The sequence below is a fragment of the Opisthocomus hoazin genome, chromosome 4 (assembly GCF_030867145.1).
Source record: "Opisthocomus hoazin isolate bOpiHoa1 chromosome 4, bOpiHoa1.hap1, whole genome shotgun sequence".
In the NCBI taxonomy this organism is placed as follows: Eukaryota; Metazoa; Chordata; class Aves; order Opisthocomiformes; family Opisthocomidae; genus Opisthocomus; species Opisthocomus hoazin.
In genome coordinates this window covers 5961674-5986394 of record NC_134417.1, presented here as the reverse complement: position 1 = coordinate 5986394, position 24721 = coordinate 5961674, and the positions used below count along the sequence as shown (strand labels likewise).

The 24721-nt window shown below is 47.2% G+C and overlaps 1 protein-coding gene across 1 annotated transcript; it reads left to right on the top strand.

Moving 5' to 3' along the window:
- The first annotated feature begins 292 nt into the window (after positions 1-292).
- On the top strand, positions 293-22829 carry SENP2 (SUMO specific peptidase 2). Its single transcript, XM_075417848.1, is given in 18 exon segments — positions 293-1271; positions 1274-1403; positions 4357-4412; positions 5890-6032; positions 6881-6956; positions 7494-7572; positions 9573-9717; positions 10619-10722; positions 12589-12686; positions 13915-13972; positions 15682-15745; positions 16450-16599; positions 17950-18081; positions 18496-18699; positions 18830-18909; positions 20364-20448; positions 21153-21248; positions 21823-22829. Coding segments are annotated over 18 exon segments (2784 nt in total). The 3' UTR covers positions 21928-22829.
- The last annotated feature ends 1892 nt before the right edge of the window (positions 22830-24721 follow it).

Below are 24721 nucleotides of genomic sequence, written 5' to 3'. Positions count from 1 at the left end.
TACCGTGTCCTTCCAGGTTGCTTTGCTCTGGTCCTTGTGCCCTCTCGGTGCCTCCCTGCCCCTGTGGCTTGGTGCACCTGCCCTCCCGAGGCCCAATAACATTATTTAGGAGTCTCTCTCTCTGAGAGCCTTCCTACCCCCCCCAACAGCCAGTCACGTTTCTCTAAGTGGTGTTAATTAAGAGCCTCTTAGCGCTTTCCTGCCTTCTCACAACATCCAGGATCTACCCTAGTTCAATTACAGGCACTCTCGTTAGTGGAACTTTCGCGCTTACGGGTACCAGCGGCCCCGAATGCCGGCCGAACCCCCTCGGAACCCGCCAAACCGGGTCCGTTCGAGAACGCTACGTCACAGCTGCAGTCAGTACGATAGAACGCCGGGCCGGCCGGGCCGCTCAGTCCGCCCGCGGTCATGGCTCCGTTCGGCAGCTCGCTGCCTGCGGCTCCGCCAGCGGGCGCCAAGCGCCCGGCGCCCTCGCAGGGCAGCTCCGGGTAAGGCCGGGATCGGCGTCCGCTCCCCTCTCGAGGGCAGAGGAGCAGCAGGGAGGTGGGCGGGCAGCGGCAGGGGCCGGCGCCGCCGCTCTGTCTCCCCCGCCTGGGTTTCTCGGGACGCGGAAAGGCTCCCCCGGCCCGTGCGGGTCGAGGGGGCTTGCCCCGGGGGAGAGCGGACCGGGGAGGGCTCCCCGCGCCCGCCGCCCACCCCGCAGCCCGGCTCCGGGCTTTCTGAAGGGAAACAGCTCCTGGCCCGGACACAAGAGGGCTGCGGGGCCGGGGGCGGGCCGGGGGCGGGCCGGGGGCGGGCCAGGGGCGGGCCAGGGGCGGCCCGGCGGGGAGAACGCGGAGCGGGGCGGGCCGTTAACGGCCGCTCCGCGCAACCGAATGCGGGCAACGGACGGGCGGCAACGCGCATGGGCGCGCGCCCTACCTCTACCCCGCTCCCTCCCCGCGGGGCGGGCCCCGGAGCGGTGGGCGGGTCCCGGGCGGTCCCCGAACCGAGGGGCGGGCCCCGGAGCGGTGGGCGGGCCCTAGAGGGGAGGTGGGCGGTCCCCGAGCCGAGGGGCGGGCCCCGGAGCGGTGGGCGGGCCCTAGAGGGGAGGTGGGCGGTCCCCGAACCGAGGGGCGGGCCCCGGAGCGGTGGGCGGGCCCTAGAGGGGAGGTGGGCGGTCCCCGAGCCGAGGGGCGGTTCCCGGGGCGGTGGGCGGTCCCCAGGCCGAGGGCGGCGGCGGGTGCCAATGGGAAGGCGGCCCCGCGGCGCGGGCGTCGCGCGGGATGGGCGCACTTCCGCCGCGGGCGGCCGGGGCCTATGTACCAATGGCTGCTGGGGGCCCTCGGCGCCCTCCTCGCCGCCGCCCGCCGCCCCGCGCCGGCCCCGGCCCCGCCGCCGCGCAAGAGGCCGCCCCCCAGGTCAGCGAGCCGCCTCACGGCCGCCCCGCGGCCTCGCCTCGCCCCGCTGCCGGCCTCCGCGGCCGGCCGGGGTGGGAGGGCCCGCGGGACCCCTCCCGGGGCCTGCTTGGCGGGAGCGGGAGCCCGCCCGGCCGCCTCTCCTCGGCCTGAGGCGAGGGCGGGCGCGGTGCAGGGATCCCCTCGCTCCGGCTGCCCGCCCCAGGGCTGGGGCTCGGCCCCTCCGCCCCCTGCCCGCGGTCACCGGTGTCCAGGCTTGATGCCGCCGAGGCGGCTGTGGGCTCCCGCTCCACCCCCGTCGGCAAACCCGCCCCCTCCTCTGCTTTGCACCCACGTAGCGGGGGTCTGGAGGGGAGGAGGGGGGCGGGGGGTGCCGCAGGGAGCGGTGTGGGCAGACACGTGTGTACATGCAGGGTGTACCGGGTGGGTGGCGGGCAGTCGGGGGGGCCGTGGTTTGCAGGTGGAGTGGAAGGAAGGGGGATGCCACTCCGCTGCCCCAGAGCTCCCGGTGACCGGTGGCCAAGCCGCCTCCCCGCCTCCCTGAAGAGAGGGAACCTGTGGGTTAGGTGCTGGGTTTTGGAAGCGCGGTTGCTCTCTCTGGGAGAAACTGTTGCTCCGGGAGGCTCTGCTTGGAGCCTCGCGTTCTGGAGTGAGCGGGGAAGGCGGACATCTTCTGGAAAGAGCCCCTTGTTGCACAAGTAGTTGTTCGGCGCAGAGCACGACCCCAAACTGAAGAACGCACGCCTTTGTAGGCGCTGCAGGCTGTCGCCTCACGGTCTGACCAGGAGACCCGGTTTTTGCCAAGAGGTCGCTGGGAATGGCAGGCGAGGCAGTTGGGATGGAATTCAAGTGAAACTGTGTTAGGTGGTTTCAGAAGCTGTCCTGCTGAAATGAAGTTTTCCAGCAGTGCGCTCTGAGGTACGCTGTACGGTGGCAAAAGATGTCCCCAGCTCCACCGCGCGAGTCTCATCCAGGAAATCCAAACCGCAGGGTGGTTGTTATTTCTTCAACTTAAATTTTTCCCACGGTAGAAAGATGAAAAATTCTGGGCATGGGCAGGGAGACTGGTGGGGAGAGTAGATAAGCGTTAGCTGCCCTTGGTGCCACACCACTGAAGCGCAGCGAGTGATTTTTGGGGGGGGGGTAGCCTGTGAAAATTTGAATTTTTCACAAATTTAAATAAAAAATTATTAATGAACCATCCTCGATGCTGGTGGGGGAGGAAGTTTTGAAAAGAAGAGAGCCTGAGCGTAGATGGGGGTGTGCAGAGTACTGAGTTTTCCCAGTACCTTAATTTTTGCCTGTCGTTGCTAAGGAGGCACGTAAAATGCTGGGCATAAATAGATGCTGTCTTCTCCAGAGCGTGGAGAAGGACACGAGCGCATCTTTACGTGGATTTTATTTTCTGGCCCGTTTGTTCAGCGTGTTTCAAATACTGCTCCCCACCCTCTGCGCTTACCTGTTTCTCCCAAGCCCTTGGCGAAACCCCAGTTGCAGCGACACAGTCCAGCCCTTTCCCGGGGCTGCGCATTCCCATCAGAGACAGAGGCAGCTGAGCACAGATTTTCCTTGCCTTTTGCCCACGTGCGTTGCCTGGGCGTGCCTACTTCAGAATGTCAAAGATTTCCCGATTTGTTTCTGAATTACGAAGAGAGAATTCATCTTTTCTTGAGATCAGATGAACTCTAAACCTCCAAGTGGTTGGTAAAGTAAAAAAGGACAAAAGGTGCTCTCGTGGGTGTTGTGTGCTCTGCGAAAGCTGGAGGAAGAGTCACTTCTGTTCAAAACCAGCTATTGTAACCGCAGTCAGGTATTTAAACTGTGCTTATCTCGGAATGTAGCCTGGAGGAGGCTGGGTTGTGCTTTATCCCTGCAGAAGACTGATGCTGGGAAGTTTTCACTGAAGAGCAGCTCAGAACGAGTTAGCTCGTGCTAAAAACTGAGCAGGAGGATACACGGATTTTTCCTTCCGTAGCATGTTTGATATTTCGGACAGTAAAACTGAGTAAGAATGCATTTTTGTAGGAATAGATTTGCATTTGACAGCCACCCTGCAATATTTTCTGCCTGACTTTAATAGCACAGTAGTAGCAAATATTCTTTATATTGTAGGAAAGGTGCCATTAAGGATCTCGGTTACTTTTTGTGCTCCTGATACAGACAGAAGATAGTCCAGAAGCGATGATACCAGCAGGGTTCAGGAGCATAACAGTTTCACATAAATTATTTTGTGTAAGGAAGACCAAAGAACTCTTCAAAAAATCCTTGCTGCCTGTCATGGCGTTTTTGGAGGCAAATAGGAAAAAAACTGGAAACTGCTAGGAACAACCTTTGCGCTTTGCTCCCAAAGTAAAAATTTTTACTAGATTTTATCATCGGTGTCAACTGGTATAAAACTTGGACTTACGCCACATAAGCAAGGGTGCAGCTAAGAATTATTTCAAGAGCTAGTTCACGAGCACTCATTTAACAGTAAGTTATGTAAGTGGGTGTAGGCAAGAGCTGCTTTCTCACCTTTTATTTGCTGTCCTGCTTAGAGTTTTCTTTGCAACTCGGTGTAGTGACTTACGCACTTAGTAATTTCTGGTATGCTTCTTTCCTTGAGGAAAGAGGCAAACTTAATACATATTAACTTAAACAGTTTTTTTGGTGATAGGAGGGCGCGGAGAACACTGGGAAGCGTTAACAGAATTAGGAAAAGAGTTCTAATATGCTTTAGTGGGATAATTAGCTCTCTGTGAGCGGTGCGTTGGCTGGGAGAGGTGGGGGGGTTGATGAGAGATGCTCAGCAGTGGCAAGTGGCGGGGGGGGTCTGGGATGATCCCAGGGGCGCGTGGAGGGGGAGACCTTTGGCGTATGAAAACTCACTTTGGACGTTTGGGCCCTGTGAAGGGAAGTCAGCCTGCTGGAAGCTTAAGGGTGATTGCAAAACACTGTCTGTGTGTTCTTTCCTCAGCGTTTCGCCACCTGTGGAAGATCCTGACCAGACTCCAGCAAAAAAGCAAAAAAAAGGTATTGCACATTACAGAAGTATTTGACGTGCCTGATTTTTCTTGGGTTTCGTGTACCTTAGGAAACTCTGGCTTTTGTACTTCGGCATTATTGCTGAAACTGTGGCATTTGAAGCCGTTCTTCCCTGGTGGCCATCTGTGTAGCTGGTGGCCTGAGGGTGTATGGTAGCGCCTGGCCCTACCTAAGGTGTTATCAGTGTTGGCTGAGGCAGGACACAGTGCTTTTACTGCCAGCAGGAGAGAGCCCAGGTCTCTCTGGCGGTAAGCCCGTGCACGTTGGCAGAAAGAGTATTTTAAATCAAAGCTTGTGTGCTCCCTGCTGTCTGTATTTGCAGTGTACCTCAGTCAGCTCAAAATACCCATATGTCTTATGGGAAATCACTTAGAATCTGGGATGTGAAGGAAGGTAACTTTAATGTCAGGCAGAGAAAAATGGTATTTCTGCGAGCTAGTGGGTTGGGGGTGGGGGGAAGCTGAATTGAAAACAGAAGGGTCACTTTAGTCTGAATCTGAAAATTTTGGCATGTGCATTTTGAAAAGATAGAGGAAGGATGAGTAAAGAAGGGTGGAGATGCAGCGGGCATAGGAGAGAACAGCGGGGCAGAGAAGTGATTTCTTCGGTGAGGCTTTTTCTGATACCCCCTCCACAAAGTGTTTAAGGGTAAAACGACGCAGCTGCCTGCAGCCATGTCGATGCTTCTGGATGCCAGCTGCATTGGTCGTGATTTGAGATGGACATTTCCTCTCCTCTGTCTTTACTGGTGAAGACGGAGAAGTGCTGCTCTTTAGCCTGTATGATGTTTCCTAGCACAAGTTCTATGGGGAGACGTGGAGCTTCCTAGTTAGTGCTTGGCAAACAATGCTACCCCTTATTTAATGGTAGGGGCTGCTGAACTCTTAGTGTGCTTTTCAGGCTTAAGAGCGTAAAACAATTGAAAAATACGTCAAAATGATATCTTGTTCCCCTATCCCTCCTCCTTTTAGCAGCGTGACCAACTCTTGGTAGGAGCAATTGCCACGTCTCAGTCAGCAGGCCAGATCTGCTTCTAAGAATGTGGTACCATCTATGCCCTTGTCTGCTAAAATGTCATTGTCTTATCTTCAAACAAATGCTGTTGTCTAATATGATTTAATCTAACACAGCCCCTTAGTAGACAGCCCTGGCTTGTTGGTGTTTGGAAGTAGCGTCTGAGGGCTTGCATGTCTCTGCTGCTTTAGTGCTGGAAAGAACAGGCTTGGGTAGCTTTGGTTTCTAGACCTCAACGAGCGGCTGCTCTCAACTGGACACGAGTGACACATAATAAACTGCAAGAGTACGTGCACGTGTGGAGGGGGTGAGGAGCATTTGGCAGAAGGGTGTGTAACTTGAAATGAGTCACACTGCTTTAGGTGGGATTAAGGTGATGGGCTTTAATGCAAATAGAAGTCCTAATCCCGTTTAAAATCATATTCTTATATGATCTGTCTTTGTTTTTTAGATTTTGTAGATTGCGCCATCCCTGAGTGTAAAGAGAAAGTTGAAGAAGTTTCTGCTGCAGTGACATTGCCAGCCAAGGCAAGAAGTGAATGCCAGAAGGCTGCAGTCAGCAATGCCGCTCCAATCAGAAAGTCTGCAAAAGAGGTTAGCAAGGATTTTGAAATTGGGTGGAATCTCTGCAAGGTGAAAGAGGAGGCGGCTCTCCCTCATGCATCTGGAAGTTGGGCCTGCTCTGAGCCTGTACAGCAGGAGGTGGTTCTTCTCCATTTACAGCAGGCAGCTCTTGTGCTGGGTTTGCCTTACTCAGGTTCACGTACTCTGCTCTAGCACTTGTGGCTGAGGAAAGAGCTGAATGTTTGTTGTCTTCCAGATGCTTTACAATTGCTCAAGTTTATAGTTTTAGTATGTTTGCAAACTGTTACTCTCTTTCTCAAAATTGTAGTCAAAATACATTACAGTACAAGAAAAACTGCAAAATTCCTCTGGATAAACCTCTTTCTGCTAGGTTTGTTATCCTCCAGTCCAGAAGAAGATTCCTGTAGGACTTTGGCTCTGTAGAAATGAGTCATGAACTGCTTGACTCCCTAGTTTGGTTCAGAGGTGTGGTCGTATTTTTCTTATTGCCCCGTAGAATAGGAGGAATAAGAAAATGTTACGCTGTAATTATTTGTTCCTGAGAAAGTAACTCTTGTTTGTACAAAATATATTTTTCAAGGGCTAAGCTATCACATGTTGGAATGGTTCGGGGCTGACTGAGGAGAACTCAGCGATAAGCTTGTATTGTTTTAATCACTGCACGTGTGAGAGCCTGCATTTAAAAAACTAAAGTGTATGTGTCAGAGATCCTGCAAAGGTTTGCATTCTGCTACAACCTGAACCAGCAAATCATGGTCCCCAAGTCATAATAGAGCTGACTAAATTTCAGGAATTTTGATTGCTTGGTTGACATTCAGGTTATACTCACGTTGGTATTTCTTTTGTTTTTATTTAAGACTCCATGTACCACTTCTGTCCGTTCATCTAAAAGACCAGCAGCTTCTGCGCTAGATATAGAAATGATAAAAATTGGTAAGGCTGACATCGAGTTATTAACTCATTTCTTTTTAACCCTACCTTGTGTACTGTGCAACTCTACCCCTAGGCTTATGTACAGATTATTGAAGGCACAATATCTAGGTAACGTCTAGAAATACTTGAGTATGAGCTCTGTTTCTTCCCTGCATCCTTGCGTTGCTGCTGGACTAGGGCCAGGCATTTATCTTGTCATCTCAGTACAAGAGCTGCCTTGGATGCAGTCCTTCAGTTCTCATACGTCCACTCTTAGCTTGCCAGAAGTAAATTGTTTTAAATGCTAATTTTAGGTAGTAGATCCTGATAACCCTTTTTTATTTCAGCTTTAGGCTGGCAATACTTTGTGTGCGCAGCTTTCTGTAGTTGCCAGTACAAAAATCTGAAAATATCCTAAAGTAACATAACACAAATAATATTATGATGTGAGAGAGTAAATGAAAATAATTTATGTTTGGTGAAGCTCTTTACAGTAAACTCATAAAACTCTTCAGTTTCCTTTTATAGTTGCTGATGGCTTATGCTCTTGTCTCGTAGATAAAATGCCTTGTGAAACCAATAGTTGCTTGGCTAAGGAAACACTATCCCTTTCTCACAAGACAATTCCATGTCTGAGGTAAATATCCTTCTGTTTACTTTGACTTTGTCTCTGAAAGGTTTGCTGTCTTTCATTCTTGGAACTTCTTCTGTGTTGCTGAATATATTTATCTGTGTCCATATAATAATATTTTTACAAGGTATTCTGGAATTTCTCCAGGCTGCTATACAAAGGGAGGTCTCCAGCCGCTTTTTTTTTTTTTCCTTCAACCAACTTTAAATCCAACTTTTTCTTTAAATCCAGGTACTTCACAGACACAGGAGATTAGATAAATATTAAAGGTCTGTGGTAGAAGAAGGTGTTGAACTTGAGAAGAGGCTGAGGCCAGGAGTGCCTGTGAAAAAGTCCTAAATAGTTGATTTGACAGGAAAAAATAAGTTGTGGTTTTAAAACACCAAAACCACAAAACCCTACAACTTTCCCTCCAAAAAACCTCCATGATGTTTGGCATGAAACAGTTCCTGATTTGATTGTTGTGAAGTATAGTTTGGGGGATGCTGAGGCGCTGTTTGTACACTCGCCTCAGAGTCAGAAATAGCTGGAAGACAGGAACGGGTCGTGATGCGATTTGGTGCTACTGTTCGCCTTCCAGTCTCAAAATAGGATTGACAGTCCTGCACGTACCGCAGCTTGGAGGTGCTGTGGTGACAAAGTTACAAAGAAGTCCAGTCCCGAAGTATCCCAGGGGTCGGTACTGAGGCCAGCACTATTTAACGTCCTCATTAATGACCTGGACGATGGGACAGAGTGCGCCTTCAGCAAGTTCAGAGGTGGTACAGAGCTGGGAGGAGTGGCTGATGCACCTGATGGGTGTGCTGCCGTCCAGAGGGACCTGGGCAGGCTGGAGAACTCAGCAGAGAGTTCATGAAGTTCAACAAGTGGAAATGCAAAGCCCTGCATGTGGGGAGGGACAGCTCCATGCAGCAGTACCTGCTGGAGGCTGACCAGCTAGAAAGCAGCTCTGCAGAGAAGGAGGTCCTGGTGGACAACTAGCTGACCATGAACCAGTGGCACGTCCTCATGGCAAAGGCCAACAGCATCCTGGGCTGTGTTAGGAATGGTTTTGTCAGCGGGTGGAGGGAGGTCATCCTTCATTTCCACTCAGGCCACCTCTGGAGTGCTGTGTCCAGCACTGGGCTCCCTCGCACACGGAAGACTTGGACTTACCGGAGCAAGTCCAGCAAAGAGCTGCAAAGGCAGTTAAGGGAGGGAAGCATCTAGCACACAAGGAGAGGCTGAGAGAGCTGGGACTGTTCAGACTGGAGAAGAGAGGGCTCAAAGGTGTCTCTTCAATGTGTATAAACATCTGAAGGGAGGGAATGAAGAGGAGGGAGCCAGGCCCTTGTCAGTGGTGCCCACTGACAGAACAAGAGGCAATGGGCGCAAATCGAAAACCAGAGAATTCCATCTGAACATCAGGAAACACTTTTTTACTCTGAGAGTGGTGAGATACTGGCACAGGTTGACTAGAGAGGTTGTGGAGTCTCTGTCCTTGGAGATGTTTGAAAACCCAAGCGGGCATGGTCCTGAGCAGCCTGCTGTGGGTGACCCTTCTTGAGCAGGCGTTTGGACCAGATGATCTCCAGAGGTCTCTGGCAGAATGATTCTGTAAGGAAAGCAGCAGCTACACTTTGGTGCCAGTGCGCTGGCTTTTAGTAGAGCTGAGGGTTGGATGGTATGAGCAATGCACCTGCATGGTTCTTTAGTCTTCTGTGTGGACTCAGGGCTTGGACTGCCATGGACGTAACACGTGTCTCTGAGTGCAGTTGTGACATGTGGACCAAATAACAGTGCGTATACAAGGCAGTTCTTCTGATTTTCACTTTTACTTCTCTGTACTTTCCCATTAGCCAGGTGAAGACAGCAGGTCTTCCTCTGAAAGTCGTAAACACCTCGTGTCTATCTCCATCATCTTCTGTGTACATGCTTTACAAAATAGTTGGTGGTGGAGCTTGAATCAGGAGATGCATAGCTGAATGTTCTCTTGATACTATTTCTTTTGCTGTTGATGTTTTTAGCACAAGCAGGAATGTCAAACAGTGCATCAGACCTGCTCCAGACAGCTTCTTAACACTGAGGCCGCCCATTAAGGAGTGCACTGTGCCAGAATCCTTTACTTCAGAAGTCAACAGAATGGGGAAACTTCTCTGTACTGCTGAAGAGGTACGTTCAGTGAGAAAGGTGTCTTTTGAAATGAGACAACTTAGCAGTTATAACAAAGCTGTGTGTAAACACTGAAGTGGCAGTTTGTAACAGCACCGTGGGTGTAGTTAATGAAGTTGAAGGAGTGCATCTGCAAAATCAGCAGATAGCATTTGTTTGCCTTTACATGCACCAAGTCTTGGAACAGAGCAGTGCTTTGTTGCCAAAAGACTGAATTTTAAACCATTTTCATGGAAATGCTGTACTGAGGGAGGACCCTCCAGCCAGTTTCACTTGTAAGTGGAGCAATACTGCCTTGTCGCTAAGCGTGTATTTGTTGCGGAGATGTTTCGCTAGTTTGTCCTTAACCGAGCTCAACTGTGATCTTTACATAGCCACTTTAAAAGGATAATGTAGGCAAAAAACCACTAAGTTCCTTACAGGACTATCTGAGAGGTCTTTCCCTGTCCAATATCTGAAGCAACTATTGGAAAATTCCTGATAAACCTAGCTTACAAGGGAGAAGAACTTCCACTGAAGTACTGGAGAAGCAGGTCGTGGCAAGCTGTGGGGTATAACTGAGATACTGTGGGGACTCGTAGCACTCGGTCATTATGTATATTGACAGAAATGCATATTAGCCTGAATTATTATGCAAGAGGTGCAGACCACAGCTGAAGAGAAGAGGCCCCTGTTTGAGGAAACAGTTGCAGAAGGAATTCTGAGATTTATAGTGGGACCCAAGTTCCTAGAGCAGGGCTAACACAAAATGAAGGTGTGGGAATTCCTGCTGAAGTAAACTTCAATAATGTGCCAATATTTTGGGAACAGCCTGAGCAGTCCGCACTATATTCAGATTACAGACATGGGCTTCGTGTGCAGTGGTTCTAATCTGCTTGTTTTTTTCCTTCCGTTCTGCTAGGATGTTCAGCGAGGAGAAAAGGAGAAATACAGACAGCTCTTGAAGCTGATGAAGGAAAAATACTTTAGAAGCCGCCCTAATCCACAGCCGACAAGCCTTCTCAAGTAACTATAGGAAAAATAGCTATTCACTTTTTGGTGGTAACTTTGTAGCTCTTGTACATGGAAGTGGAGGGGAATTCATCTTTCCTGCTCTCAGGGTTCTGGACAGTGTCCCAGGGCAGGTGTTGGGGCAAACTAATTTTTAAAAGACCGACACCCCCCCTTCAGCTCCCTGCAATGAAGCATGAGTATTCTCTGAATGTAATTCTAAGGGTGATGATTCCTTTGTTGATAGGATGTGTTTCTCTTTCTGAGAATCTTGTCTCTGTGTTAAGAAAGGTAGTGTCTAGTTCTAGTGCTGGCAGTGTAACTTCTAGTAGAAAAATCCACAACACCAGGTATTCTGTAGCACCATTAAAAAGAATTTATCTTCCTCTTGTTTGCAATTGATGGGTTTTTCCTTGGTCAGGAATCTTCTTTTATCTGAGAATGTGAAACTTAAAGGTAAACACAGGGAATGCCAGAATTTTATCTGTTCCTTTCCACCTCCCCGAGTCGTTCTCACACAAATTATAGGAAGTTTTCTCTTTGCACTAAGTTCACAAAATCCTACTCACGTGCAGAATTCCAGTTCCTAAAGCAACCTGCAGAGGGGAACTTGTGTGTAATTCTGATTCGTATGTTACCAGTGATGAGTATATTCGATACCTGATAACTGTGTCAAGGGATTGCACGAAGTTAATGCCGCAAGTAAAAAAACACAAAAATAATAGAAGCCGTTATCTTAGTTGAATAATTACACTTCAAAGCTGTGCAAAAGGGGCCTAATTCTTGTAAAATAGCAATGCCAAGATGGTGCTGAAGTTCCAGTGTGCCTTTCCACCCATTAAGATAGTAGAAAATGTCATACTTTCTTGCAGTTTCCGTTAAATGCTGTGAAACATGGGTAGTTACCAAGGCTTAGAAAAATTCCCATCTCCGCTCGGTGGTTCACAGCTAGAAAACATGTAAACACGTGACTGCAGAACAGCATATCATGTTTAAACATTCTGGTGCATGAAAATGGTACGGAAAACAGTATCTTGTGTAATTTTAGGTGCACTGTCAATAGCAGTTTAGGGTGGGCGAAGACTCTGCTTTTGGCATCTGATCTCCCAGTCGTTGATTATTGTGGTTTGGCTCATGTCTCCGGGCAGACCTTGAGCATGTGAAACAGATTCCTTTCAGATGAACCTAAACCAGAGGGAGTCCCTGTGGAATGTGTCTAATGCACTCCGACTGCTGATGGGCATGTAGTCCCCGAGGTCAGAGTAGAGCAGGTCTGAAGTAAAACATCCCAGAAGTATGTATGTTGTGTACATTGCATTCTCAGTGTCAGCATAATATTTAATAAGTGGATTGAAAAGAATTGGTCAAGGATGGTTGTAATGAATGCTGTCTTGTCCCATAAAATAAAATGGCCTGCTCAGGTTAATCCAGGTATCTGTAGGATGTGCAAAGAATATTTTTTCTTTTGAAAGAAAAACTGAAAAAGCTACTAATTTGCCAGGGAAAAGGTAAAGGAATCAAATTTCATGATTGATTCATCTCTTTTGAAATTCTGAAGAGACAGAAAATTTGACTCCTGTATCTTCAGTAAGCCCGAGGTGAAAGTAGCCAAACTTCGGAATGTAAGCTGCCTCTGCATGTAAATGCCCTTTGCGTTTTGTCATGAAATCTGTGCAGGAGACAGGATGTTTCTGTGAAGGGATTAAACAACCTGATTTTACTTTATACGTTCCTATCACTTTAACCGTGGCGTCCAACTCTAATGTAGATGGCTGTGTACGAATAAATTGTGTCCTTTCTAGTGAATTGGTATGCACTGATAACAAATGTCATACATATAAAAACTGTGGTTCTTCTCTGTTATTTTTTGCTGCACCAAAGTGTTCAAGCCTACTCCAAGGCACCAGCGATGACTGAGGGTCACCTGGAAGAACAGAAATATGGAAGAGATGTTTATCCACGTACAATACCAAGGACCAGTGAGTATCCCCGTGATTCATATCTGTTCGACTTCGTAGGTAGACTTGAGATCAGCACGGGGCATTTTCTTAAGTCTGGAAAGTACAGATTATGCTAAAACAATTTGTCAGTGCTAGTGTATCATTAATCTGTGTCTGTTTGTAAGGAAATCTGAATCAGCCAGCATGTTTATGCTAGTATAGCTTATGTCAGCGCTTAGAATGAAATGAGCTGTCTCTGGAAAGAAAGGGGGGTGGGGTGGGAAAGAGGGGGGAACACACCCCCCACACCCCCCCCAGCCCCACCATAGCTAGTTATTGGCTAAAATGGCTTTGTAAGGTTTTTGTTCAGGTGAAAAAGTCTGTTTAAAGTCGTACTTCAGAGACGTTACTGTAGCAGTGATGCTTGTAACTGCAGATGTAACTGCACTATATGGGAGGACGTCATCATATCTGGCTGTTTGTACTAGAGAAGGGTGAGACATTACTGCACACCCCAAGATGCCCGTTACTTAACTCAGTTGTGGTTATGTGTTACTCTTTCATCCCCCTTTAATGCTATACAGAACTATTTCTATGATAGCACAGCTTTGAAACCAAGTAAGCTAATTGCACGCTATCACTGTTTATCTCAAGTTAACTGCTTCAGTAGATCATCTCTCGCGAGCTGAAGACCCGTAACTACGGAAGGTGCCCTGAGTTTTCTTCTGCAGAGTGGGCTAGTTAAATTGTTTTGCTGATGAGCTATTTTCTTTTGTAGCAGCAGTGTGTTATAACACCATGTGTTCATGGGTATATGTTTCGTATTATCCCAATCTTTTTTTCCTCTGTTCATTATGTAATTTTTCATCAATACTTCTTTTTACATATGTGTGACTATTACGCAGTCATAGGGGTTTTCTAACTATTTCTGAGCGGCTGCTAGAATTTGGGGGAAAGCTTGTCTTGTCATGGAAAATGACAAGGTATTCTTCTGAGCCTGGAGGACCATCTGGTTTTGCAAACATCACTTCTTTAGTTCAGTATGCAATCTAGGATTTAAAACTTCCTAAATGCCCTGCTTCAGCTCTCATACACCCGCACATGATATTCAAAGTTCCAGCTGTTCGCCAGAGTTTGAACTTCCTAAACATACAGTTGTCACTAAAGGTTTTTTTTTGTATTTATCCCTCAGAAACCAAGAACTCTGTACATCTGGTGGTAATTCAAAGTTGACTTCTTGTTTTCATGGTACTGCTTTTCTGTGCAGGTATCAAATGTGCAGATGTTTGCAGCCCACAGCCGTCTCAGAGAACTGATGTGATCAGGTAGAGTCTCTTTTAAACATGGTTCTTGTTTGTTTTGGCTCTGTGCGTGTGTCTCAGCCTCCGGTAGTGTCCAGAAGAAGACAAATCATATTGATCATCTCAGTACTGTCAAAGAGGAGTAGCTAGCTTGTGGCTCTGGAATTGCTCACAAGCCGGTTGCATCTCAGCTACAGCTCCCATGCTAGAGCCGTGCTCTGTGACACGCGGGGTTGTGCGGGTGTGGTGTTGTCTGTCTGCTTTGCTGGGAGGCGAAAGCCAGTGAGGGGGAGAGTGGTGGCCGTACCAAGTTGTCCATGGGTTTGCCGAATTAGTTTTTGCTTATGAGTCTCCTTCTGCCTTCTCATGAGCTGACATTTCATTTCTTTCACTTTGAAACTAGGATTCTAAGCATAAGGATTAGAGAGCTTGTAAAGCCTGGTGGGACTGAGGCAGTTTTTGTGACTTAGAGGATGCCTTCAGTTTGAATATGAGGGCGAAAATGAAGCAGGCAGTTGGGTTGTCTGCCTGTTGGAGAGGCCAGTGGACTCATTTGTCATGGCTGTCTGAGCTGGCAGGACTGTGAGTTCAGATGGGTTTGCGTTGTTGAGGGAAACGGGGTTTTGGTTGCAGTAAGTGCAGCTACAGGGAGAGATTTTGTATGGCAGTCTGATGCACGCGTCTTTCTGCAGTGACCTGCCCTTAAAGGAGAGAGGAGAAAACGTAGATGAGAGCAGAGAGAGAGGCAGTTGTGGCGGTCCTGCTCTTTAGCTCATTCCGTCCCTATTCTTCTCCCCGCTTTAAACACCAGCGCTATATTTAGCTGCGCATCGCTCTTCCTGTGCTTAAGTTGTCACCGTTTCCCCGAAGTTTGAGGGGAGAGAAGGAAACAAAATAACTGACAGAGTGTGATGTCTTCAAGTAGAAGGAACATTTTCTTGCCCTTTTTTTTGCAGATTTAGCTTCTAACTGAAGTAATTTGACATGGTAAGAGTAGGTATCACAAGCCATGCTGGACTGAAAGCCTTTAAAGCAGAAGAAGTGTAGGATACCACGAGAGTCTGTTGTAGGTCTCCCTCCTGAAAAAGGGGATCTTTGGTGACAATGCAAATTCTTGTTTTTGAAGAAGGGACACATATATGGACAACTTTAATGTCTGTGTATTCGTTTGCTCTTCAGAGTCTGCGTGGTTTTAATGATAATCCTCTCCAAATGGGGATAGTCACTCTCTTGACTAGCCTATAGAAGGCAAGTAAATATCCTGTAGCTGTCCCATTCTTAAATCAACGTGCTGGTCTTAGTTTGCGTCAGCTAACTATATTTGGATGCAAGTATAGTTGCAGATGTTCCTGTTATACTGTGCAGTGTAACACCTAGCATGCAGTGCTCATCACCAGTAGATCACAAAGCACTTGACAGAGGAAGTGCCGGTTGCTTCCCGGTTTTCCAAACAGTGAAACTGATAAAGAGGAACGAAAGGAGTCTTGCACAGGTAGATGGAAGAAGGTTTGCAAAGCTCCTAGCTTTCGCTCTGTCCCATTCTTGCTGCTACAAAAGAATGGTGCTGGAAGCTGAGACGATGTTGTCATGTGTTCATGTGTGCAACTGAGGCTTTAGTCAGAATCAGCCTTGAAAGCATTTCTTATCCAGAAGGTGAATTCTGGAGAATTACATGGGACAGTGTGGACACACAGCTCATTTGTCTCTCTCTTTCTCTCTCCCTCTCCTCGCAGATACTGCACAGCAACAGGAAACTCTCATGAACAGGGAAGACCAATGTTCCAAGCCATTTCAGGGGTAAGCTTGTGTTATTCATTAGTTCACTTTTTAGGAAAATATAGCTGTTTGTGATCAGAAAATTCTGCACTCTTCACTTACATTACTTACTCAACAATATATACATTTGTCTTGGTTGTTTTTCTAGGGAAAGCAGGAGAGTTATTTGATGAGTAGTGCTATCACAAAGCGTTTCCCACTGCCATTAATTTTGCTTCTGGACACTACACTATATGACTTTTATTCTTCCTTTTTAATGTGTTGGGAATAGCTTCAATTTCTTTAGTGCATGGACTTACTTGACCTGCAAAGCTGGACTGCAGTATCTTTAGTCTTCTCTTATTTTATGAGATAGGAAGTACATCTCTTTGACTTTCATCTCTGATCAGGACTTAGATAAAAAATAAAATTTTACTCATAGAAATCAGACATATTAATCTCAATCTCAATTTGATACCTACATATGGAGGCTTTGCTGGGGTTCTTAGTGCTAGTCCAAGCCCAACTAACTTTCTGCCTCTCTTGCCTCCATTTAGTTTTGAGTGCAGCACTACATGGGGGCACAGTTAGAATGCAGTCATCAATAAAAAGTAACTTAGGAGTTTGCTGGTTGGATGTGTGTACAAAAACCCTTCCAGTTTTATACATGAGCAAGATTTTCTGCACTATCCTGTAGCAAACAATTCTGTGCTTGTTTGCTAGCTTAATGTCCTTTTGTCCAACAGAAACAATATGGAGCTGAAATCTCAGAAGGGGTGTTATCCCAGTTACATCTGCCACCTGTTCTGTCGAGAAAATCACCTGCCTTTGGTGCGGAAGAAGAGAAATTCCCAAGCTCAGAAAAAGCAGTAGAACACTTTGCTCCACTCACAGAGGTATCGTAGCTGACAGTCTGCTAGACAAAACAGAAGGCTGTGAAACAGCTGTAAGGAACCCCATTTATTATAGGTGGTTCTTCAGGCTTTTGGAGATAAGAACTTGCATTTAACCTGTTACCAAGTGTCTGCAGCTGTGACTTCACACTCCAAGGGTCAGCAGTAGAGCTGGTTTTAGGGATTTATTGTGCTAAACACTCCTGCAGTTGTACTAACCTAAGGGTTTGTGGGCCTTCTGCAACCAGGACAAAAATTCGTCCAGGCTTAATAACAGTCTCCTAGAGCAGTGCTAACCTGATTCATACAGTTGCCTTGGTTCTGCCTCTTAGCCTGTCCTACCATGGTGATAGAACCTAAAAAAAAAAAAAGCTTTTGCTGATACACAGTGTTGCATTGCGTGCAGGGGACCAGAGCATCTTGTGTATATCCTCAGGATCTCACAGAGTCCTGTGTGCGCACTGGGGCGTGGTTCCACTGCATGTAACAGCGGTCACAGGAGTTAACTCAGTTATGCTGTTCAGCAGGGAGTGTGAGTTGCCCTACTTGTATGAAATTTGGCTTTTGTTCTTTGGAGTTGCAGTTGTGCTGGTCTAATTAAGCACCTCCTTTTTTTTCCCGTTGAGGATTGACTTGGAAGGGGCTAGCAAACAAAGAGTTTACAAAGTCTGTAGAGTGATGCTCAGTACAAGGAAAACCAGGTGATTTTTCATACTGTGCTAGCCTGGACTCAACGAAGAAGGAGATGCTATTGCAGATCAGATTATTTTATACTAACTGACCTAGTGGCCTATTTGCATTCCTTAAGCAGACTTAGACGGAAGCATCCAAATTATAACCAATTGCATGCACGACCTGGACTCTTAATTGCCTGACTCCAGTGTACTTGCCTCAGTTTCCCCCTTTTCTGTTACTTCAGTTCCCTTTGAAGTCCCCCGCCTTCAAATTCTTTCAGGCTCCTGACTTAGCTGCCTTGGTATGGAGAATGCCTTCTGTGGTTGGTGTAAACTTCAGTATTGCGAGGGCTGCAGCATCACATGGGAAAGGTGTTTGCTGTACTTCTGTTCATTTTTCGTCTGCTTTAGTGTGTTTGCCAGTCCACGTGTGTTATATCAGTTTCCTGTGTGAAAACAAATTGAAGCAAACCTGTGCTCTAAAGTGCAAAGTTAGAATGCGGAAACAGACAGACAAACAGAAAAGTGCTACTGCTAACTTAGCAAAAAACTGGCAAAGCCAGTTGCTTGGTCACCTGAGCTTGATTTACAGGCCTTGTTTCAGTTGAAAGCTGCCCACAGGTTAGTGTGCTCAATGCTCTGTTTCACAAGTCCTTCCCCATTTAATTGTTCATTTCAGGCCATGGAGAGAGAGGTCATTGCCGCATTTGACAGCGGTGAGCCCGATGAGATCATGAGCAGTGCCTTCAAACTAAAGGTCACTCGTGAGGACATCCACACACTGAGGAACCTTTGCTGGCTAAATGATGAGGTAAAACTAGCTGCAGCACAATGATAATTTTAGTTCAACATTTGTTTAAAAATACCCCTTTGCTGTGTACAGAAGTCTTTTCAAAGCTATTCCATGACCTCCACTGCAGAGCCTAGAAATACCTGTACCGTTCTTATTTTAGGTACTTAAGGTTCTTGTGTTTCTGGAAGTTCCTTTTCTTCTTGTATTATGCAGCTTCCAGGAGTTAGTCTAGGTTATTGGTGTGGGTGGCAAGTGTTCTTACCAAACTGCAAAAGTAATGAAGTGCAAAATTCTCAGAACAGAAGCTGACAGTTGAGGCTGAGTTCTCTCAGCTGCGTACTTGAGGGTGGCCAGCAGAGATGCGTTGCTGGGTTTTTTGTTTGGTAAGCTAGTGTCTTATTTTACATTGCAAATTTACTCTTTATGGTACAGGTCATTAATTTCTACATGAATCTTCTGATGGAAAGAAATAAGAAGGAAGGATATCCAGCAGTCCATGCTTTTAGTACTTTCTTTTATCCCAAACTAATTTCTGGGGGCTACAGAGCAGTAACAAGATGGACCAAAGATGTGGATCTCTTCAAGCAGGACCTCATCTTGGTGCCCATTCATTTGAGAGTGCACTGGACACTAGTGGTGAGTCAAACTGGTTTTTTTTTAGAATTGGATGGGGAAGAAAAAAAATAGCAAGAAAAGTCATTTAGGTTTTGTTGTGTGTGTGCAGCACAAGGTTGTGCTTTGCCTAACAATCACCTTTTAATAACAGGTCATAGATGTCCGAAAGAAGACTATCAAATACTTTGACTCAATGGGACAAAAACAGGACAAGATCTGTAAAACTTTGTTGTAAGTAACTGCTCAGTCACTGCTTTTATATTGTGAATTATGAGAAGGTTTTTGAATTTTGTCCCAGTAACACGACTGCAAGTTTTCACATTTCTTGTAAATAAGGAAACAGAAATCTTTGATTCACTTGCTGCGAGTTGTGCGGCACTGACTATTTATCTAGTCTCACATCACCCCCTCCCCCCAGGGTCTTGGATGCCTGGATTCTGCCCCCTTCCTGCTATACACACAGACAAAGTGTCACTGTCAAATACATGATAGCCCCGTGGCACACGTGTACTGACTTTGTTAGTAACCAATAAAACTGGGCTATTGACGAGAGGGAAGAATTTCGGGGAAGTGTTTCAAAATACCAACCTGACTGTAAAAGGATTACAGTCTTCCAAGAGCTTTTTAACTCCCTCTTCTTTAAGGAATTTCAGATTGCAGCCCAGTAATGTTGGTGTCCTAGGGTATATACACTGCTATTTGTGATCAGCTACACATATACTTTTACACTTTATTGCTTAGCTCTTTCATCCTTTTCTTGTATTTTGACCTTTTTCCCCCCCGACTTGTAATGTTGGTCCTTTCTACTGTAGTGAGCTATGTAACTTGCTCAGTTTGTCTATGCCTCTTCTATTCTGTCCAGTATTTTAAACAAAGCCGCTGTATTTCCCTCCAGCCTACCCCATCAGGCTACCCTCATGTCCTTTCTGTCTGTTATTTGTATTTCTGACATTCTCATTCAAGACAGATGTCTTGTAGCAAGCTTTTCCAGATGTATCAGCTGGCATGGCATACGTGGCTTTTCATGTTGTGCAAGCCAGCGTCCTTGGGTGTCTTTGCCACTGATGCGAAAGCAGTGAAAACCCTTAATCCAGTAGCTTTGTAGACCAAGAGCAGGTATTGGTCTTCAGCCCCAAAGTTTTTAGTCCAGTGCTCTCCTGAACAGTTAACAGCAGATGCCTGGGAAAGGGTATAAGAACAGGTCTGCACTGAACAATTTTTTCCTCGAGAGTATTGTTGCAGCAGCTGGTGGCCTGGGAACTTCATCAGGCAGAGGCATTAGCCTAGAAGCTTTTGAATTTGTTCTTCCGGAGGTGCACCCAGTATGTGGGATGAAGGCACTCGGCGGAATTATGGCATTGTGGTTCCTTGCTTGGCTCTTCTGTTCCTCCTCTGATAACATGTGATTTGGGGTTTTATGACCTCTGCTAAGCAATGAGCTTGTGCTTTTGTGGAAGTCTCTGTTGGAATTGTTGGTCTCGTTCCTGACCATTAGCTCGCAGCCTCTCACTGTGTTTATAAATTTAAGATTTGGATGTTTCCTCCAAGTGCCTTAAATCAGCTGCTGTGAGGATCCTCTGACATTTTACTGTCCTGCCATCATCTTGCTGTGATCCTTCAGCAGCTTGTTTTCTGTTGGCCTTAATTATGGAGATGAAGAGTGATTTTTGTTTTGTTTTAAACAGCCAATACCTGCAAGAAGAAAGCCGGGCAAAAAGAAACTTGGAGCTGACTTCTTCAGAGTGGACTCTTTACAGCATGGAGTCACATGTACGTGAGCACTGCTTGTATTTGAAATGTGAACTATAACTCCTCGTCGTGAAGGTCTTAACGCTTTCTAATAAGTCCAAGCCCTTAGAGGGCGGCCATAAGCATCTCGTGTTCTTATGGTACCACATCAGACTGCAAGTGGACCAGGAAATCACGGTGGGATGAAATCTTTAAGCAGCATCTCTCCTTGCTTGCTGAATACTTTCTCTTTTTTTTTTTTTTAATTAGTCTGCCACATTAAGGTGAGTCTGACTTTGCCCCAATTTCACAAATCAAATTTAAAAATCTGTTTAACTATTGTCGGAGAATGTGGGCTTCTTGTTTGGAGCACAGATCCTGGTGTGTGACAAAGCAAAGGGTTGAGCTGATGCTTCTCAGCAAGTTAATAGTAAAAAACAGTATCTAAAGACTCGATGTAAGAAGCACGACACTGTGCGAACCTGAAGACGCCTCGCAGGGAGGAAGGCTGCTGTCCCTTATCAGCCTGCCGAGAATTTGGATGGTAACATCCAAGCAGGGGCAGCAGAGGGGAGGGATGGTGTGCAGTTGTTTGGGTCTGTTCCTTGTGTTCGGGAGCGGTAAATGGATTATGCAAGTAGGTTCATGAGTGTCTGGTTAGCGTATTGGTGGTGTGGGTTGTGGGAGCTGATTCCAAATTACTTTTGAGATAGAGGAAAATTCTCCCTCTTCTTTGCATTCATTAGGAAATCCCTCAGCAATCGAATGGAAGCGACTGCGGGGTTTTTATGTGCAAATTCGCAGATTTTATCTCCAGAGACAAACCGATAACCTTTACAGAGGTGAGTGAAGGTTATAAACAGCTCCAGACTTTTTCCACACAGATACAAGCACGAGCGAAGTTACACAGCAGCCGTGAATTGTGTCTGGGGCAGGGGCTGAGGCTTAGTACCTCTCTCCTGTTTTGGTGCATGCTTGCTGGGTTGGACCTTCAAAGCGGCCTCAGCAGGGCAGAGCTGTTCTTCATCCTTATGCCTGGTGTCTGCTTCCTGGTGGAATCGGTGAGATTCCTCTTGGGCAAGACACTGCAGCCGGTGGGTTTGTGACACCTGGCCTTTGTATCTTTTGGAGAAGTGGGTTTCGCCCTTTGACCGGTTAAGACACTGGTTATTTTCCAAGCAGTGGTCTTTAATAATAGTGCTTGTAAGCTGTTGTGTAGTCAGGTAAATCTGGGTTTGGGTTGTCATGTCACCCCCTTGGGAGCTGTGTGGGTGAAACCCGTGTTGTACCCAAATGGCAAGTGTTGACAGTTCTTAGAAGGAACTTCATATCAAAGAATGAACTGGGTGTTTATGCGTATTTTCTGCCTCTTTCTGCCATGACTTTGTATTTAATGGATTTTTCTTTTCTTTTCAGAAACACATGCCTGACTTCCGCAGGAGGATGGTGTGGGAAATAATCCATCAGCAGCTACTGTGAGACATGCACTATCAAAGTAACACTGTGATCACCTTGGGGTGACTGACTCTTATTTTATTTACTTTTCTAATACCTTATTTGAAAAGGCATCAGGAACACAAATTTTCTTCTTTAAGCTATGAAGTAGCGGTTACGTTTGGGGTTTTTTGGTTTTTTTTCCCTCCCCCTGATGGGGAGATTGATGCTCGTACCTCGCAGCACACGTGGCCACGTTACAGACAAATGGGAGCCTCATCTGTGGTGGTGCTAACAGTTGTGTTAGCTGAACTTACCTTCCCAAGGACAATGTGCTTAGCTACTGTTTCCTCAAAGAGTTTTCTTCTGTTTCTGGAATATCTATGATCTACTTGATGCCTAAAGCTGGATTTGTGATGACCACAGAAAGAAAGCATTTAACCATCTTTTGATTTGTAACAAATCCGTAGTGAAGCCCCAGTAGTTGGGCTTGGTTTGTTGTTTTGTTTTGTTTTATTTTCTGTCTCCAGGGAGTTACCTAATGTGAAAAGAGAAGTATTTATTTCTTTTTATTAAAATAAATATCTAAATTATATAAAGAGCCTTACTGTAATGAAACTACCTGGTAAATGAAATAGTGATTTTCTTTAACTGAAAAACAGTTTGACATATCAATGTGTTGTTTCGCTCACTTACAATCGACAAAGTCGAAGCCTCTAACAAGGATGAGTATCAGAGCACAAAGGCCTTTAAGCGATTGTCACAAAATCCCGAAGGGACAGTCAGGATGTTGTTCAGCAGCGAGATGAGCAAGCACAATCCCGGTAATACCAAAGTGGGAGGTTTCTCTTTGGGGTAGCTCACTTGACTTCTCAGTAAGAAAAAACAAAGTCTGTGTGCGCAGCTTGGTGAACACGGGCTGTCTGGTGCCGGAACCGGTTTCAGGCTAATACGGGTGCCTCCACGCAGTACTGCAGCGTGCTGCTGTGGAAGTGGAAGAAAATGTGGTAGCAGTGACATGCCAGGCTCTGGACATGTGTCCTGCCAGGTTCAGTGGTGTTGCTGCCTTACTGCCCCTCTGCTTCCACATGTCTGCCGAATGGAGAGCTTGTGTGAATCCTCACTTTGTTACCGTCAGACCGAGCTTAATTACTTTAAACATGGTGTTTCCCACTTTCTTTTAGTTTGTTGTTTTGTTTTGTTTTCCCCTTTTGGTTACACTCCGGAAATGGAATGGGATTTCAGGTCTTTCATTTACCATTGCAGAGGAAAGATTGCCCCGTAACTGGATCAAATGCTTGTATAAATAACCATGTCAGATTGTTCCTGTAATGACACAGTTACCGTAATGTGACGCGAGTCCTGCCTGGTGACAAGGTATCATCTCTCCTCAGCTCTTGGGGGAATAGATGGTGATTTTGGGGGGCATCCCCTCTGTCTGTGTGGGTACAGCCAGCCTTCACGGTACTGCTCCTTGCCTGGAGATCTGCTCTCCTGGGAAGGCTGATGCGGTGGTTTAGCTGTGCTGCGGGTCAGCAGCTTTCAAACCGATTAGCTTAATCCGTCACAAAATCAGAGGAGATTCTCCAAAGAGAGAACTATTACAAAGGCAGTCTGTCATGTTTTGTCCTTACATGAGATACTTAATCTTCCCTGAATCCCTGAAGACTTGAAGATTTTAGCTGTTTGTTAACGCTAGGACCTAGTAACTGCAAGCTTGAAGTGTCCTTTCTGCTTTGCTTCAGTTCTTGCCGTTTGGGGGATGCAATTTGGAGGCTGACCCTGCAGCCTGCTGATTGTAAAAGCAGAATTTTTTTTTGGGGGGGGGGAGGAAAAACAACAATAAAACACCACCTGTGGAGGGGCTGGTGGTGTAAGGGTGCTTTCCAGGTCCTCTTTATGCGTGCCCCTTAAGCCGGGGGGGGGCTTGGACGTTAGCGGGAAGGGGCAGGGTGATGCTGGACACGCAGCCAGCCGGTGCCTTCCCTGTCCTCTACGCAAACCAAAAAGCACTTCTGGGGTGTAGACCCCGTTAGGGGGTACCTGCACTGGTCACTTATTGGTGCCTGTGGGGTTGTGGCTGCTGAAAGCCTCGGGGTATGGGATGGTGGGGAAATTGCGCACGTACCAGTCACTATCCCCTCTGGCTACAGGGTCAACTGGTGGGCTTGGGCCCCTCAGCTGCAGCTTGGTTCCTCACGCCCCAGAAGGTGCTCTGAGACCACCCCACGGGGTCATTTACTAATGCTCCTCGTTAGTAAATGGCCTTTGGGAGGTGACGAGCTTGTGCTTTCCTGCGCTGACGGGAGAACATGGTACAACGTGAGTCACGGCTGCGTCCCCCAGCTGCTCCCCCGGGCAGGGGGATGCTCGTCAGCCGGCTTCGCACAGCCCCGACGCTGCCGCCGGCCCCGTGACATGGTCCTGACTCACAGCAGGGACGTGGCGAGGCTGGATCGGACCGAGCCTTGCAGAGCTGGGGAGCGTGGCTCTACCTCCGGAGCCACGCCGGTCGTGCCGGGAGCGGAGTCATTCCTTGCCGCCCGGGGCTGGGGCTGGTGGGCGGACAGCACACGCGAATGATGCTCTTTTTGCAATCGCTTTGCTGTAGGTGGGGAAGGGACTTTGCTCCCTGTACCTTTCCAAAATAACGTGGGCATGACAAGTGACGTGGTTTGGTGCTTTGGGACCTTACGGGGGTGGCAGCAGGGCCTGCCCTCCCCAGGGGCCAGCTCTCCGGTGGCACCGTGTCCCGGGGAAAGCGCCCGGCTCTGGGGGCCATGGGGTTCTCTTCAGTGTGGCGTCCATCAGCACCCCACGCCCGGGAGCAGACCCACCCCTGCCACTGCAAAGGACAACCAAGCCCCATTTTGGGCCCATC